The following is a 19,175-nucleotide window of genomic DNA, read 5'->3' on the forward strand; positions in this document are numbered from 1 at the left end:
CTGTTTCCACGCCTCCTCTAAATGGTCCACCAACTGACCCGAAAGAGGAAAGACTGTGGCATCGCCCTTCACGTCTTTGAAAAAGGCATACTTCAACTTAGCCGCTGGGGGAACTTCGTCCTCAATCACCAAGGCTGTGCGGACCGCCCGAATAAGTCCAGGAATATATACTTTGGACTTAGCATCAGCGTCCTTAGTATGGAGAGGTTCCTGATCGTAAGGATCCAGAATCTCCCCATCATCAGACGTCCCTTCGTCATCCTCATAAGGAGCGGACAGAGACACCACCGGCCATTTATGAGGCCGCATCACAGACTCCCCTTGCAACACATCCGACAAGTGCTGTACAGAACTCGTCAGGGAGTTAACCCACGCTGGCTCCTGAGAAACCGGGAGCGGGGAAATAGGGAGACTGTGGGGTCCCACCAATTGTCGTGGGAAACCCTGCATGGGTGACGACACCACAGACTGCTGGGACAAACCCATCGGAGTAAACGCGGGCTGCGGAGCTAACTGGCCCACTAAAGCTGTTAGCGCCTGAGCGAAACAAGCCCAGGGCGGCTCCTGTACCGGTGCTGTAACCGTAAGAGGCCGCGCCATGGACAAACACTGCCGGCAAAGGCCCTCCGCGTTACCCTCCCCCTCCGCTAACGGTACTTTACACGTGGTACACTGTAGCCGGAGGGGAAAATCACTTTCAGACATGATGGCACCACGTATGTGACCCCTCTCACCAATTATATATTAAATAGGCGAGAGACCACCCTGCAGCACCGCACCGCAAGGGCTTAGCAGAAAGAACAGGGACAGTAATAAAGCTGACAGTCTTGAGAAGAAAAGTTACAGGCAGCAGCGCTAGCACAGTCACATACAATGCAAAGAAAATCAATTCCTGCACTAACAGCGCTGATCACTCAACTACACAGACACAGGGCCTGGTAGGACACAGCGCTGCATACACAGACCTGACCACAGCGGAGGAGAGGTATGCGGGGGGACCCAGACCACGATGCTTCCAATGCAGGCTTCCAGCAGCGTTCACCATGCTTCTGAAAAGATGGCCGCCGAGGAGCAGAGAGAAGGCTGGCCTGGGGGAGGAGCGCTGACACAGGGCCAGTCAGCACAGTGCAGAGAGGGCTGTGTGCAGCGGGGGAGGCGCCGGCTGTGAGACAGGGAAGGCGCGCTCCCCTGGCATGCATTTAACCCCTGGGACGCCGCAGCGCTACCGCTCGGCTGCGGTCCGCTGTCCCAGGGGGTAGTGGAAGCGCAGGTTGGTCGCCTGGCTCCACGCTGCAGCCAGTCCCCAGGGAGCCCCTGGCTCGGGGGCGGGGTATAGGTGGGGGACCTAGTGCATCCTGGGAGGCTGAAAGCTTAACTCTTTGGTGCCCTGCGACTGACGTCACACCTATACCCCAAGGTATCCTGTGGATACCCTATGGACCCTGAAATAGAAATGGGGGTTCTGTATGAGTGGGACAGGTATATGGGGGTTCTGTATAAATGGGACAGGTATATGGGGGTGCTGTATGAGTGGGACAGGTATATGGGGGTGCTGTATGAGTGGGACAGGTGTATGGGGGTGCTGTATGAGTGGGACAGGTGTATGGGGGTGCTGTATGAGTGGGACAGGTGTATGGGGGTGCTGTATGAGTGGGACAGGTATATGGGGGTGCTGTATGAGTGGGACAGGTGTATGGGGGTGTCTTTAAATGAGATAAATATATACTTATAGGCATTTTTAGCCACCCCCACTTTAAAGAGAAAACATTAATATTGCCAAAAAAAAACACTTGCTGTCTATCATTATTTGGCTGTTTCAGAAATATGTATAAAAAAGCCATTAGACACAATTTAAAAACCCCAAATATATTGTTATCCTATATCACTTTGCCTTTTTTGGGGTACAGGTAGATTTCCCATTGTCACTGGTAAAAGCAGGAAGAATTTTGAGGCGAATGCCGATTCTCGACTTTTGGGATTGAATTGCGTGAGAAATGGGTGCACCCATATCCACGATAAGTGGAATTCACACGCGTAGGGTGCAAAAACATAGCACATGAAAAGTTACTGTATTATTGCGGTTGATTGAATTCTCCCCTTACTCTCGTAAGAATAAGCGCTGGCAGTAACTGTACACTACAAGCAAGGCTAACCGTAACAAAAAGGCTGAGGGTGGAGTCACTGATAAACTTGTGTTACGCAATTGGCTGGACGTATGTATGACTTAATGATGTATGACTTAATGGTGCATATGTCCCAGGCAGTATATGCACAGTAGCCAACAATTAGCTATTTAGAAGAGCAAATCATATTTTCTTCACCTTTGACTGAGTTGTGCAACTCATATTAAAACACATTCTTTTATCTTTCAAGTTTCCTTATGTTCTATCAACGCATTATGTTTATGTTGTCAGGCACGGTTGTATATTTTTATTGCCCTGTAATACAAGATCTGCAGGTCAATCTGCATTGGATTAAACTACCCCCAGGTGGCCGCTTCCTGTTGTATTACATACGGTACCCTCTGAGAAGTACAGAAGGCAGCTAGAGAACATATAAATCAGTGTATGAAGTAAACATGACATGAGGGCGCATACAGGCCAATTACTCTGCACGTGGGAACCCCTTTTACATCTTATTTTCTACATGTTCTGTGCTGACAAGTCTGTCCTCTACAACAAACACCAAGGCCCTCATTCAGACCCGCTCGCAAACGGGTCGATGGCGGGGCACTGCGCACGCGACACGCGCAAGCCCCGGAGCGAGTGAGAAATTCACTCGCTCCGGGGCTCGCTACAAACGGGGCGCCTGTCTATGTTGATCGACAGCTCACCCCGTTTTGTAGGCGGGGAGGAAGGGGGGGTGGCTGGGAAAACTGGGGTGTTCCTGAAGGAACGCCCGCGGTTTGTGGGCGGCCCTACTGACATCACTCATGATGTCAGTAGCGAGCATCCGGCTCTATTAGAGCATGAAGCTCACTGGGGCTTGTGGCAGACGAGACCCTACCGCAAACCTGATGGTCGCAACCATCGCCTGGGCGCTCGCTAAAGGTGTGGGTGGTCACAGGAGGCCGGCTATAAAAAAAAAAAAAAAAGCGGCCTCCCTCATCAGAGCGAGCGCTCGCTTTTTGCGAGCGGATCTGAATGAGGTCCCAAGTGTGGACTGGAAGATTAGTCTAGAGGTTGCAGTTCAAGTACAAAGTTTAGAGGAACGGGCTATGCTTCTAAACTTGCAAAAAATGAATAAATGTGTTTTGGTGTTCAATGAGGGTATTTAGTATGCCAGCCAAAGAGGCTACAGACATTGCCCATGAATATTACAGCAAAGTCGAGATGCAGGAACACTTGGGAGACAATGCAGACAGGACAATGACAATAGCTGCAGAGATTGCAGAATTATCCGATGAAAACTCGCTCTCATTCTATTTTCTAATAACCCGCTGTCCCCCTGCTGATTTTTTTGTACAGAGTTCTCCCTCTGGAAATTTGTCAAAAGCAAAAAGCTGGAATCTAGAAGACAATAACATAAATTGTCACATTTAGATAGAGAAAGCTTATCTAAAAAAAAAAAAAATGTGCACACAATTAATTCCAGCAAGACAGTTTAATTGCTGCCATATGTTAGGATGGTGCTGAGATACAAAAGTTAATGTAAATTTATCAACATTGGTAATCTGTAGTATATGAAAAATGTTTTACATTAAATGCATTAATTATAATTATCATCATCTTTTATTTCTTACGGGTCAACATAGTACTCGTGGGATCGTGGTACCGGCAGGTAACATACAACAACATGAAATCAGCTTACAGTAAAAAGCGGGGGCAACTATTACTATGTACAGACATGTCCACATATTTCTTACCCCCGTGCGCTACAAGTCGTATTAAACAGAACGTGTGAGCACCATACAACTTGGTAGTGATGAGCTTGTTTTTGTGCGATTTTTTTTAACTTCAAACATGTCTTATTCATAAAGCAATGTGGATATCACACACAAGCAGCTCCTGATATGTAGCATGCCTATGTTCTGTGTGCAACTGCGGTGTATCTGCATGCAAAACGCTATATTACAGTGTCACAGTTGGAGTGGTGTGACAGCAGCCAGAAAGAAAGGTGACAGCAGCCAGAAAGAAAGGTGACAGTAGCCAGAAAGAAAGGTGACAGTAGCCAGAAAGAAAAGGTGACAGTAGCCAGAAAGAAAAGGTGACAGTAGCCAGAAAGAAAAGGTGACAGTAGCCAGAAAGAAAAGGTGACAGTAGCCAGAAAGAAAGGTGACAGCAGCCAGAAAGAAAGGTGACAGCAGCCAGAAAGAAAGGTGACAGTAGCCAGAAAGAAAAGGTGACAGTAGCCAGAAAGAAAAGGTGACAGTAGCCAGAAAGAAAAGGTGACAGTAGCCAGAAAGAAAAGGTGACAGTAGCCAGAAAGAAAGGTGACAGTAGCCAGAAAGAAAAGGTGACAGTAGCCAGAAAGAAAGATGACAGTAGCCAGAAAGAAAAGGTGACAGTAGCCAGAAAGAGATGACAGTAGCCAGAAAGAAAAGGTGCCGGTACCAAGAAAGAAAGGGGACAGTAGCCAGAAAGAAAAGGTGCCGGTACCAAGAAAGAAAGGGGACAATGCCAAAAAGAAAGATGACAGTAGCCAGAAAGAAAGATGACAGTAGCCAGAAAAAAAAAAAGGTGCCGGTACCAAGAAAGAAAGGGGACAATGCCGGTACCCAGAAAGAAAGGTGCTGGTACCCAGAAAGAAAGGGGACGATGTTGGTACCCAAAAAGAAAGGTAACAGTACCTAGAAAGTAAGGATAATATGGCCCATGAAGAAAGGGTACGATGCGTCTACCGGAACAAAAAAAAAAAAGATGACGGTAGCCAAAAAGAAAACTTGCTCCAAGATGTATAGTATGCTATCAATAATAGGACCAAGCAAAGGGACAAATAGCTGGTGATGCTGGGTCACCAGTAAATCAGAGGAAACCAGACTAGGATTCCCAGCATGAGGCTTTGTGAGGCCCTAGTCCCAAGGCTAATTCACCCCAAAAAACAAAAACACTCTGATTTTTACCCCATCTGACAGCTAGTGCTGCACTGAAAGAACTTTCCTTCTGCCTGCATGGAACTCGCTAACACTCCGATGCGACTGCAGCTTTGCGCTAAGTGTCTGTGTTAGATGATATCATAGGGCCTGATTCAGAGGGCATTGGATTGTATTGCCGACGGCTGTATAGCAGCCGGTTCAAACTTCCAATGGACAACCATAGGGCAGGTCAGAGGATCGTTGACGCGACCATTGTGGGATTAATGGTAATGGTCTTTGTAAGTAAGCGGCGGATTAAAGATGCAGTCAGTCGGTGTCTGTGTACAAGTCGTGCAACATTAGTATATTTTCGCAGAACCGCTGCGTACGGAATCGCAGTCGCGGCGGGATTTACGTACACCTCGGATTTAGGCTCATAGTGCTATTTGCATGGCCCCTTCTGATGGCTGTCAGCAGGAAACAGTACGGTAATAGAAGAACAGGATTGTAGGGGGTGACTGCTACTGAGGAGACGCATGATAGCAAAATGTATGGGACCCCAGACCAGAATGCTTATACTATTAAGCCAACCAGCTCTCCTAGTAACTGCTGCAGCTGCTAGACTGCAACGCCAGGTCTGGGATAGGGCTTTTATTGCTATGCTAAGTCAGTCAAGACCCCCAAGTTATAGTTCAGCAAAACTAGTTCTATATGAATTGCCAAATGGCTTTGTTCCCCCCCCCCCACATCTATAATTACCTCGATCCACATTCCGGGTGTGCAAACTAAGGGGCCGATGGCGAGATATACACACCTAGGTTTTGTAGATGGCTCTCGCATGTGCATAGTACTGCGCCTGCTTCGAGGAATAGCGCACTTGTCTACCGGTGATACAGAGATGTATGCACTTTCGACTGAAGGGGTGGATCTGGTTGGTAACATGGAGCTCCCATGTTTAGACATTGCAATTTAAGCAGCCCACTACGTAAAAGGTTGCTGGGAGAAAGTACCCACACCCATTCTTTCGTCTTTCCCGATGCTTGGGGGACAGGGAGCGCTGGCACAGGGCGCCACGAAGATCCGATAAAGGCGCTGCATACAGACAATAATCCACAATTAGTTCCGTGCTTGCAATGCAGCAATTGGACCCAAAATGTAAAACTAATGAGATGAGAAAAATATCATAGCATCCAACTCATTTTAGAATACACAGACAATTGTATATGCAGTACAGTATACAGTGTTTTAATGCTAGATTACAACACAAGTCGAAACTGGTATTCTATTAGTGGTGGGGTTAAAAAGCTGGTGACATATGCTGGAAATAATACCTCTTAACACGTATGTAAATAAATATATAATACATTAGTATTATGAATGGGGATGGTATAAAGAGGGAACACATGGCTCTAACTTGAGAAACTAAAATAAGAAAAAAAAATAATCTATACACTGTATTTTTTCCTTTGATATGTTGCTTAAATATCACCGAAACCTAAGTAACACAAAAGTTTGGTCACTAAGTTTCCAGTACTAGAAGTGTTTGCGTAACACTCGCTGTCAATCAGGACATGCCTGGCTATGATAAGCCCTCATGAAGGGGCCAAACAGCTTCACTTTCTGATTCCCTATTACTACGAACTCATTTTCCACATCAATACACAATACACCCAAGTACGGTTTATAATGTAAAGGCGCACCGAGTGAGAAGACCACAGTAAATTACTGTCAATGATATGCTAATAGCTTCAGTGCAGGTGATTTATTTTTAGATACTTTTAAATTACTTTGGTCATATCTTAGCATGCAATAAACACCGTTGATGTGTCATAAGATACAAATGAGGATGAAGTAATTAACATTCTATTGCACCCCGGTGGAACTTAATTGCTTTTAACAGGAATAGGAAGGAAAGAAACTAATTCAGCTTAAGTCACATTTTGATGTGCAAAAAAAAAATAGATGAGACAAAAAAAAAATGTTAAAGTTTCTCAGATTTAGGAAAGTAAGATGGTTAAAGACAAAAATTAACGTGTACCTGTGAACGAAACACAGTAGACCTCATTTACGGTGCACGCTGGCCACCTTATCTCGTTCCATCGTGAATCAGGTGCACGTTACAGGGATAGCCATAATCACTTTGGTTGTATCCCCAAACACCTGCAAGAATCACCCGCTGCACATCAAATGAAACTATAAACCAGTCTCAGGACACTTGCAGGGGTGCCTCAGGTTGGTGGTCCAGTACCAAACAAAATGATGTGATAAGCAAAACCAGTGCCAATAGCTGCCAATCAAAACAAATATGTGGACAAAAAGAAGCACAGCCCTGTCATCTACCACATAACTGACCCTAAGGGTGACATATAAGAACAATTCACTTCATTTCATTTTTGCGGAATTTCTCATTAAGAAACTTCTGCCCAGGGGTGCTGTGGAAGCAATGCTGACACTCTAGGGCGCCGTGATTCGAAAAAGTTTGGGAACCACTGCTATAAACTATTATAGCACTAGGCAACATGTTGAAAGAATTCTCACAGAATTCCCCATTCACGGACATAGGAGTCTATAGGCCTAATTCAGACCCACAACGCTCGCAAGTGGGTCGATGTTGGCCCAGTGCGCATGCGCACGACGGAGGCGGCTCCGTCGTGCGCACGCGCGAGACCCGGATAGCGGCGGGCAAACTGTCGCTCCAGGTCTCGCACCAAAGGGGACGTGCTGTTGATGTTGAGTGACAGCACGCCCCCTTTGGTGGGCGTGCCTGCCCAGATGGAGGCGTTCCCATGGGAACGCCTACTGTCTGGGGCCGTCCACACTGACATCACAAGTGATGTCAGTGGGAGTGCCTTTGGCTCTGATCGAGCCTAAAGCACTCCAGGGCTTATGGCAACGAGACCCTAACACAAGGGTCTCGTCGCAAGCCCGATGGTGGCGATGGTCTTGACCATCGCGACCTTCTTCCTGGCCGCACGCTATAGCTGTGGAGGAGGAGGCCGCTCTAAAAATGAAGAAGGACGGCGCTGTTTCAGAGCGAGCGCTCTGTCAGAACGCAGGTGTGCCTGGGTGTTTCAACGCCGTTTTTAAGGCGTGCATAATTAACAGACAGCGTCATAGTACACATCACATGCCTATTTTTTACACTGAAGTCCTCGCAGTGCTTGCGGCAGGGTAAAGCAACCACAAGCGCTGCGATCGCTACCGATGGTGCTCTATGTACCAATGTTTTAATACACTTCTTGGAGATGACGTACGCTAGTGGGCGTCTCTACATAGGCTAATGGGTGTCAGCATACACAGAGCGATCGCAAAGTGGGTGTGCTTATGCCTTGGCGAGCGATTGCTTCCCATGGCGTCACTTTGAAAAATTTGCATACGCTGGATGCGAGTGAGCGGCTCTGAATCAGGTCCTTTATCTCTCTCCAAGGCTTAGTACATAAACCTGATAATGTCTGGGTGGAGGGGCTAGCTAAATTATAGTTATTGTCCTAAAATTCATGGGTACTGCTCTGTGACCTGTCATTTTTAAATTAAAATAAGGACTTTTTCATAGTCATTACCTAGTCTGGATGTGCAAACTGAAATCTGCAAGTTCCCCCATTGAGACCCGAGTAAACTCAACATGGGTTTCCCAAATAATAAAAAGTTGCAGTCGTGGGCTTTAACCACAGTAAAAAGTTGCATGACCCAATTCGCAGGTAACTGAATTTACCTATCTTTCAATCCTTTAATATGGGCTCCTTCTCAACCAGTAAATAATTAGACCATACTTTTATGTTGTATTTTCAGCTCTAAATTCTATTTACACCGAGACTATATCAATTTCTAAGCCTCTAAAACGGCCCCTAAAGATCACGTGTTATCCAAATCTAATAAGTGGTTTTAAAAATGAAATGAGCACACCCTTCACCTTAATAGTGAGGTCCCTCTCCTAGAACATTTATCTATGTGTGGTGGAGAGAATGCAGATTTCTATAGTTGGCTGTACCAAAGAGTACATTCTGAACCCTCCTCTGCTACAGCCATCTGACATCACATGCTAGGACAGGGGTAGGGAACCTTTTTTTCTGCCGAGGACCATTTTGATAAATATACAACATTATTTGCGGGCCTGGTGCAGGCCACGCCCCCTCCGCGTGACATCACATGGGGGCGGGGCCACAATCGCCGGTGATAACAGTAATGCCTGGAGCATCCTCAGATGCTCTGGGGAGCTGTAGGGGCAGCGTTGGGACCGTCTGAAGTATCCCAAGGACGCTCCAGGCGGCACTACTGCATAGATTCTGGGTACAGTGTGCCATTAAGGGCACCCTGCTATCCAGATGAGGCTGGCAGAAAAAAGCTCCGAGGGTGAGACCAACTTCAGGGCCTAACTTCATCAGTGACCCCCTAAGATGCAGATGTAAGGGATCTTCAGGTGGGATCAACACCTCCCAGGAAAACCACTTTCTGTCAAGGCATATTTGAAATGAATACATACTGCTCATGTCAGTGTGCATGCTATCCACACTTTAGAGCAATGAGATTGAGTTTAAAAAAATTTGAATATCATGCTATAGCCAGTATCAACATTATGGGCCGTATTCAATTAGCAGCGAAAAGCCGTTATCGGCAATACTTTTTCGTCGATGACGTAATTTTCAACGCTTTTCACTTATCCCCCGTAAACAATTTTTGCGACTTTTCGCCGATGTGAAAAGTCAATGCATCAGACCCAGCAAAAAAGTATCGCCTAAGAATAGGTGGCGAAAAAAAGTGCAGAATTGGGGTTTTGGGGTACAAACTTTAAAAAAAAACACCCTACACCCCTTGGACAGTCCCCAAAAATTGTTCTGTGTCAAAAATGTTTAAAAAAGTACCACAGAACACCCAAAAAAAGGTACTTTCATTTTGGGGGCAAAAAAAAAGTTGGGGGACAAACTTCTAAACTAGCGAAATAGACTCGGGAGGGTCCCCAAGTATGCCCCAGGTGTTTTTTATTATTCCAGATGGCTGTGGCAGGTGGATTTTTCACGATTTTTAAAACTTCACATTAGCCACTTTAAAATATGCTAGTACCCACTTTATGTACCCCAAATTTGATGAGACTAGTTATTTTTCCCCCCAAAAGCACTTATTGAGACCATTTAAAGACCCCAAATACCTTTAGCAGGGCTATTTGGGGGTACCCATAGTGAACCACCAGGTCAGAGCATCTTTTGAGGGGTGTCAGGCTGATTTCCCCAAAAATGACAGGACTTTTCACCGATTTCATTTTCGCGGATTTGAAGGGGATACGCGGGGACGAACGCGATAAGTTTTCAAGCCTGAAACCTGCGATGACGGCGAAAAATCCGGCAACGGACTTTTCGCTCCAAACTGAATATGGCCCTATATATAAATGTCAAACTTAAGGTGTATACACACGGTCACATATGTCAGATGAACGATTTGCAAACGATTGAACGATTTCAGCCTGTATTAAAATTAATGAAATCGTCCAAATCTGACTGAAAACACATCAGATGTCAGATATCGTTATCTGACAAACGGCAACGCGCATCGTTCATCGTTGCCCACATGTCAAATTTTTCTTTCAAATATGAACGATTGAATGATTTTTAAAATCGTTATCGTCCAGATCTGAAGAAAAATCTGACCGTGTGTATGCACCATTGCTGCACTGTAATGAAATCCAGTTTGGAAGTAATTTAGTAAAAGTGCAAATGTGGATTAGTCGCAGATGACCTCACACATTCACAGATAGGGAGAATCAGCCAATCTAGTTTCATACTGTGCTGGGCCATATCCAATAGGATTCTGACTTTTTATTATTTAGGGTGAAGCCATATACTCTGTTGGTCATATATTAAAGTGGTTTGCAAAAAGAAAGACTAACCTACAGTAGCGCCCCGGTACAACGACATACCTGCACTGCCGGCTAAGTAGGGAATTTCACTAATGCTCTGCGAAAAAACTTGGTGCAAAATGGGATCAAACTTATTTATGACAAAAACTAATTTGACAATGGCCCTTGCCCTTGCCCTAAGCCAAACCTGGTTAAATGCAAGACGCCTTTTGTGGGGCATTAATAAAAAATGGTCAGTGCAGTTTTTATAAATGAAGACCCCTTACACTCGTTTTCATCTGGTCAGTTTCTGCATTTAATTATATAATACTAGGCCAATTTGGTTCATAACGAGTGTTACTGAGCAAAATTATTATGAAAAATTGGCCTAAGACGACCTCATACTTTATAGTTTCCAGTATTATTTCCAGATTTTAACTTTATAGAAGCAATAAACGAGAACAATGCTCTAAACGACTTATAAATAATAAAATATTGAAATTAAGGATAAAATGCATGTCTAGTGGAATCATTAATTATTTAGCATGACAGTCTCAAGTTAATTATTGTAGAACCTCAATTATCAAACATGAGCGACTCATTTACATATATACTTTGAAACCAAGTAGGATAGCTGAGGTAAAGTCACGGATTCAAACTACTGAAAATAATTATTTCTAATATAGCAGTCGGTACTATGTAAAATGCAGTGGAGCGGATAACGGTTATAAAAACAGCAACAGCGGAGGAGTGATGAAGTAAAACCTAGAAAAATTATTTAGCCTTCAGCAAAACTTCATTCTTCAAGCAAATTTTAGTTTTTATTAAAACTAAAACCATTGATAGTTTCAATTCATTATTTTTATTTAAGATTTGTAAGAACTCTCCCTGGAGTTGTATAGTCAACAATTCATAATCATCTGTGGGAATGTTATTACTGATTAATCGAAGATGCTTTAAAATTAGAATTTTAATTGCAATGTAATATTGATCTTAATGGGGTTTTCCATGTACAGGTTGAGTCTCCCATATCCAAATATTCCGAAATATGGAATTTTTTTTAGCACGACTGAGATAGCGACACCTTTGCTTTCTGATGGTTCACTGTACACAAAATGAGTTTAAGGCACAAAATTAAAAAATATTGTATAAAATTACCACCAGGGTGTGTGTATAAGGTGTATATGAAACATTAATGAATTTTGCGCATGTACATGCTTTGATGCACAAAATTAAAACTATCACATAAAATTACCTTCAGGTTGTGTGTGTATAAGGTGTACAAACCTAAACGTATTCTGAGTTTAGACTGGTGTCCCATCCCCAAGATATCAGTATGGTATGCGCATATTCCAAAATACTTCTGGTCCCAAGCATTTTGGATATGGCAGACTGAACCTGTACTCTTTCTTCCCCCCCACATTTTAGACACTATTCACTCTTCCCTTATAGCAGCTATCCAGCGTTACCACAGAATCTGATGTATATGCTGTCAATTTTTATGCTTAAAGACAGTGGCGGAACATTGGGCTCCGCAGCAAAACTTAGTTAGGGGCCCGACGATGCTCTATAGCTGCCAGGACCCCCCACTTTGTTCTCAAAAGAAAAAAAAAAAAAGAGAGGGGTCTCACTTTGAGCATGGACAACTCATAAGAGAACCCCACTCTGCTCTATTCTGAGAGGCGTCTTCAAACAGTGCTGCGGGGGATATGGGAGAGGGAGCGGAGGCCAAGCTTCCTCACATCTGGACTTGGAAGCTTCAGCATCCTCTGCACCCACAGTAGTGCAGCCATTGCTTTCTGCATGTGATGGGGCTCTCCAGCTTTGCCATGTTCCTCCAGTCATCTATACTGGAATAACATATTATAATAATGTGATATTATGGTATAGCCAGTTATACAAGGTATTAGGAGTTGGGAAAGCTGGTACTTAGTAACTATCAGCAAAATATTAAGTGCAAACCCAGTCAGTGATGGGTCTTGGTTATAAGGTATTGTGGATTGTTTCAAAGAGGGTTCCATCTCCAGACATCCTTAAATGTTTGGTTCCCTCTGGCAACTTTTCCAAAGCACATAGCTTTAGGTTTTCTGTAGCTCCCTCCTGCACATGAAGGTCTGCGGCTCTTAGGTACCAGGTGTGGCCGTTGGTGTTGATCTCCAGCAAGCAGACGGCATGGCTTATAGTTCAACGAGAGTGCTGACTACCACAGGCTGGCTATGCAGCATTAACAAATGATGGTCACCAAGCAAGGCGTACTACATACAGAGTAATAAAGCTATTGATTAAGCTGAAGAGAACATATACCCTTACATTATTCATTCTATTTAACGCCGTAATGTAAAAATCAATTGCAATTTGGGTGGACATGCTTGGCTGGATCCTTAAACAGAATCCCTAATGATTCTCCTCTAACACCAACTAAGTAAGAAACCGAGGAATGTGATATGTTCTCTCCTACTGAAAGGGCTGAGAGTAATATCCATATCTAGCCCTACACAGACGTTATATTGCAAACAGATGTTGGACGTGTATTAAACTGAAAAAATGTGTCTTTTTGATCATAAAAGCCATTATAAAATAAAATCCTGCTCATTGTGCCCAGTCACGGCTTGGTGGGTCATACGACTGTTGAAAATAGATCTGTAAGCACTTATATACAGCCTTACAGCAGACCTCTCCATATAAAACCACATTGGTGGTCCCCTCGATACAGGGATTTCAGCATGACATCAGCAGATTATCCGGTGAAACCATTAATTTCGGAAGCGCAACACAATTTTGCATTTAGAACATTCCGTTCTTTTTGATGAGCAAAGGGGCAGGAACCAAACAGCTCTGTTCCCAGAACTTCGGGAGATACTTGGGCTTTCACTGCCCAGCTGCCAACAAAGGTGCACTATACAGGCCTGTATGCATTGGGTTACAGACAAAATTACAGCCTAATTACTACCTCAAAAACTTCAAATGGCAGCAACCATCAACTTTTCCACCTGCCAGAACACTTCTCTATTAAAAGAATGACTCCAAATATGAGATTTGATATTTTAGGTTGAGGTCACGTTTGTGGGATGTTAGAGGGACGTTTCTCTACTCATGTTTAGACTGTTTAAGAAACATTTAGTGGCAGCAGTACAGAGTTTTTCGGGGTAGGAACATTAAATGCATCAGGGACCGCAAAAAAACTCATTTGGAAAAGTACTTTTATTTATTTTGTTTTAAATTTATACCCATTGAGCCTCACCCAATACTAAAATGTAATTTCTGAGTATAGCTATTTATTAATGCGTGGCTATGGCCACTTGATATCTGTCTTTCTCTGCTATACTGGCAAACCCTTCCTAATATTAATGGCAAATCTATGCAAGGGAGAAGGCGGGAACATTTCCAACAGGCATTCGAGTAGTACAACAGAGCTAATCACATAAATGTGTAGGAGAGCCATTTATGTAGCTTTGTGCAGAGAGGTGTTTAGCTCAGTTTATTTCCAACTCGTGAATAAACCAAGCACAAGAAAGGAAATAACCAATTAATGTGTGTAGAGAATATAGATACTCTGCCCCATATAGATCAATAGGATGTTATTTTCTATGGCTCACAGGGTAACCGATTTTGTAAATGTAAGGGCATAGAATGGCCTCTTGTTAAGTGGTGTCATAATAGCAAAGGTAATTGATTTAAGAGCCAGACAAAGATGATCACTAACATGTTAATTCTGAAGGGAACTCTAATGAAGTGGTCTAAATGTACATTCAAAAATGCTAACCCTGTCAGCAGGAAGATGCCATAACCTGACAGGACATGGGTCAACAAAACCTTGTAGGTATTCATACAAAGGAAGAAGGATGCAGTCATGTCTGCTACAATTGTGGGACAACGACGACGCCAAATAATTGTTTGCCATCAAAAGAGAATTCAGACATGAGCAGAGGTCAAATGCTTCACCGTATTTCATCTGGGTTTATACGCAGAACTGATATTTCTATAGTAGCTGGGAGCTTGCAAAAATCATATAAAAAGGTCTGAAATCAATTTGAAGGTTGGGTGCGATTTGGAAATCCCTCAGGTATATGGCTTCACAGATATGAGTTACTTAACCTCTCACACATACCATTGTGTCATATTTAAACTCATATTGCATCTAAAATAACAGGGAATGTCAGCAAACCACATTTTAAGTAGACCTTACCCCAGATATGTTATGTACAATTATATGGATGTAAGTTAAATGTGACATGGGCAGTTCTGGAATGTCCCAGATTTAATTACCTGGTCAGCCAGTCAGCAGAGATTTAGTTATGACATACCAAGGCTGGGGGCACAGGGGATAAAAAATATGAACACCCTTTGTTCTATGTTCAGACTTTGGGGATCAGAGACTGTTCCATCAGAATTGGTTGTGATTAATCTGTAAGGTTTTCCTCTTTATTTGAAATTCCAACACATGTATGTAACCTGGAAGCTTTTTCTTAGTAACATTTTTGTACTTAAGCATTGTACTACTTTTTGTAAATACAGTGTCCTTTAGTCATCTAATTCATATATGTTCCAGAACCCAGTCTTTGAGGAGGCTATTAGATGGCAAGGTTATGCTATAACTATTATTAATTGCTAGAAGCAGGGGGTAGACCAGCTTACAGCGTGGTAGTGTGCGTTATCGAGTCTGCGCAATTGTGACAGAGTGTGTGCTACAACTGTTATTGATTGCTAGAAGGGCTCGACCAAGCTAACTGAGTGGGAGTTTGTGCTGGCGAGCCTGCGCAATTGTTATTGAGCATTTCGGGACTGGTGGCCCCTTTGAGTAATCCCCATCAGTGATGACAGTAACAGAAGCAAGGTACAGTCTAGGTACTCAAATGACTCCTCTGACCTTAAGAGTGCAACCCATCGAGTATACTTACTGAGGTCCCTGACCGTGTGCATAACAGCAACACATGGAATTCAAGTTAAACATTAAGAGAATACCTGTTTGTAATTCAGTGACGTCACAGACGCTTAATGAATAAAATGGCTGTTTTCTTGCAAATAGTTACTGCTACCGCCTACAAACAAAAAGTGTTTTAAGATCCATAGCAATTATATACCTGCGCTTTCTCCCTGCTGTCTTTCTCCGGAGCTTGCGGCCTATTTTGTCGCTGCTGACGGGCTTCTTCTAATTGAGCTCGAAGTTTTGAGGCCAATTCCTGCATGAAATAAATATGGTGCAGAAAAATAAGGTCAAATGAAATACAAAACAAGTTTTACAGTGCATTGAACAATATTGCAGAGCAGAAAATAAATTTATACTGCTTTAAGAAAAAAAAACAAACCTTTAAATCTACAAAAAGGATTAAGTTATTGTAGTTTTTGGACAATGTTATGCACTGGCTCAAGTTGCCATGAAAATGTTACCTCTATGGGAACCGCCTACACACGCTGCTATCATCAAATACAAACATTTGGAAAGGGCTATCAAGAAAACGATGCGACAGGAACTTAATAATGAATGAACACGAGACATTTTTCTTTCTAAGTACCTCATATATCAATGAGTGCTATTCTTGTTATCACTCGTTACTAATCTTAAATCATGCTCCAACCAATCAGCTCCTGTCATTTTTTTCCAACACATTACAGTTAGGAGCTGATTGGTTGGAGCAGCATTTAAGATTAGTAACGAGTGATAACCGAATTATCACTTGTTGATAAATGAGGCCTAAATCAGCAGAGTTGCCATTAACAAACGCAAAGGATCGATCATATTGGGACTGCTAATTGCAATGTAGAAATGTTTTTTTTTTTTAAATAGGCTGATAAAACAAAGACAGTTAATGGATGGAATGTTGTCAATCTGAGCTGTAGAAGTGAAGCTATTCAACCATACACACATAATAATCTGCTTATTTTCGAGTTTTATGTAATAAAAGCCATTATTTATGTACAAGTGTACAATGTACAAAATGGGTAACCAATCTGTATGCTGTTACAATAATAAAAACAGATTTGCTCATTAATTTTGCAGTCTGCTACATAATTAAACAATTAATTTTGCGGTTGTGTGGGAATACAATAGCCCACATGATTACATTATATTGCACCCTAGAGACATTGTATTATTGCTGAAAATAACAACATTAATAAAAATGGTAGAGACACGATCAAATAGTTTCTCATTGCACCAGCTCTCGCTTCCCAGCAACTGCAGTTTGTCTGACGTTAGTGGATATTTATCAATAGCGACATCTATGGGACCTGGAGGTAAATTTATAGCCACATATTTTGATAATGTATGATCGGACGCAGCTGAAATAAGCACGAGATAAGCATACACAGGGCCGTCGCGAGCTCCAACGGGCCCGGGCACTGGTGGTGCGTAGCCAAATCTGACCACCGTAACCACGCCTTTTCCCCACCAAAAAAAAAAAACGTAACTAGGATATGCAGCGCCACGCGCTAAGCACGGGGGGAGGGCGTCAATCATTGCGATCGCCCTCAACCGTAAGATTTCTGGATAGCAGCTGTTTTCTGTTCTCTCACTGCCAGATGTGCCGCTGCGTCTGCGCTGCTATATAGGCGCAGTCATCGGTAGTGGGCAGAGCAGTGGGGGGAAATCGCCCAACCCAGGCCCCTCCAATCGGCCCGGGTAAGTAGTACCCGCCCCCTCTCGGCGCCACTGAACATACAGTAGTTGGTGGTGTATTACCAGTGATAACATTTGAAAACACCAGTGTAAAAACTACACATAAATGTGACCATTCCTATTCGGAAGATTACGTGATGAGGCCGGTCCTTGTGAGAAAGGTATTCTGTGGGGTGAGAGCGACGCTTCATGACATCGTCTTTAACGCTCAAAAACTGCATCTTATTCGCAAAAATAAAACCAGCGGAAGCGAAAAAACTACTCTGTTAGAGGACACTGATCACTTTGATGTGACATTTCTACACCTGCGTGCGACAGAGTCAGAATCTATATAGGAAGCGCCACAATGCAGCGGCCGCGACTTTTTCTCGCGCCATGTTCCATTGCTCTTCATGTTCAACCTTGTACGCATTTAAAACAAATTCCTGTGCGGTTAAAGTTACAGCCTGGGGTCTCTAGTGCACTTGGTGTGGCGTTTTGCTGCGTCTGTGATGCGAATAAGACGCATCGTTTACAGAAAAAGATGGTACGCTGCACCTTTTGACGTATAGATGCTAGGGGGTAAATTTACTAAAGTGAGAGTTTTTAGAAGTGAGTTTAAAAAGTGATGTTGCCCATAGCAACCAATCAGATTCTACTTAACATTTAACTAGCACCTTCTGGAAGATAATAGCTAGAATGTGATTGGTTGCTATGGGCAACATCACTTTTCAAACTCACTTCTAAAAACTCTCACTTTAGTAAATTTACCCCCTGCTGTATGAGGACACATCTGTATTTTGTGTGATATGTTCATTTCCATTTTTAATGTGTATGTGCAACTTAATATCTTTAATAAATCTATACATACAGTGTTGCACTAGATTTCTTTCCCCATAACATTCCAGCAGCAGCAGTATACAAGATGGCCGAACACAATCTGATACATTTGCATTATCCACCCCTCCCTGAGGAGGAAGGCAGCCAGAAATGACCCCAGCTACAGGGAGTGAGTACAACAAAGAGAGGGAACTTACCGTGTTACCCATTATTTCTGCTTTAACAATCTTGGCACCAAGTCTATTCATCTCTTCTTCAGAAAGTAATTTGACTGGCGGAGATCTTGAAGGGAGTCTGGATAATAGAACGTAAGTGTAAGAACACCAAAAAATACCACATATTTACATTACGCTGAGCATATGGTCATGAATATTCTTGCCTTAAAAATGCAGATTTATAAATAAGAGATGTGGAAAAAAATCCTCTTCTAAATCATACCAATACCTCCTCTGTCAGGACGACGTGACCGGCGTTAGGAAGCAGAGAAGGGGTATTTTCTAAATTCACTAAATGCATTCGCTGCCACCTGCTGTGCCAAACCCGAACAATTGTGGGTAAAGGAAAAGGCTCAGGTGCTTGTCAATGACAACAAACAGAGAGAAGAGGGGCTCAGGTGCAGTAGATACACCAGGGAGTATATTTACTAAGCTTACAGTGTTTTGCATTTAATATTAATGCCCTTTTAAACCCTTTTAAATCCGGGGGACAGAACTAAAACGTACCTACTGTGCCCCTCTTTTCCATGTTTGTTAGACTATGTCTAACATATGACAGATGTCTGAGGGTAAAAAAATGTTCGTTACAAATGTTTTAAGACTCAGAAGTGGTATGACAAATGGCATTCCGACTGTATTACTCTACATAAACTGATCCCATAAATCATTCATCTTTATTACAGC

At 43.1% G+C, this 19,175-nt stretch overlaps 1 protein-coding gene across 3 annotated transcripts in view; it reads right to left on the bottom strand.

Annotated features, from left to right (window-relative positions):
- CWF19L2 (CWF19 like cell cycle control factor 2) overlaps window positions 1-19,175 on the bottom strand; it is a 190,736-nt gene that overhangs the window by 85,056 nt on the left and 86,505 nt on the right. For all 3 annotated transcript variants that reach the window (XR_015872510.1, XM_088456757.1, XM_088456758.1), the window contains exons 9-10: window positions 18,474-18,570; window positions 15,923-16,021 (exon numbers count right to left, since the gene is read on the bottom strand). Coding sequence is in view for 2 of the 3 variants with exons in the window: in XM_088456757.1 (XP_088312883.1) it covers window positions 15,923-16,021; window positions 18,474-18,570 (196 nt within the window). In the remaining variant the exon portion in view is untranslated. The remainder of the gene's footprint in view (window positions 1-15,922; window positions 16,022-18,473; window positions 18,571-19,175) is intronic.

The sequence above is a fragment of the Taudactylus pleione genome, unplaced genomic scaffold (genome assembly GCF_031769625.1).
Source record: "Taudactylus pleione unplaced genomic scaffold, aTauple2 ptg000711l, whole genome shotgun sequence".
Taxonomy (NCBI): Eukaryota; Metazoa; Chordata; class Amphibia; order Anura; family Myobatrachidae; genus Taudactylus; species Taudactylus pleione.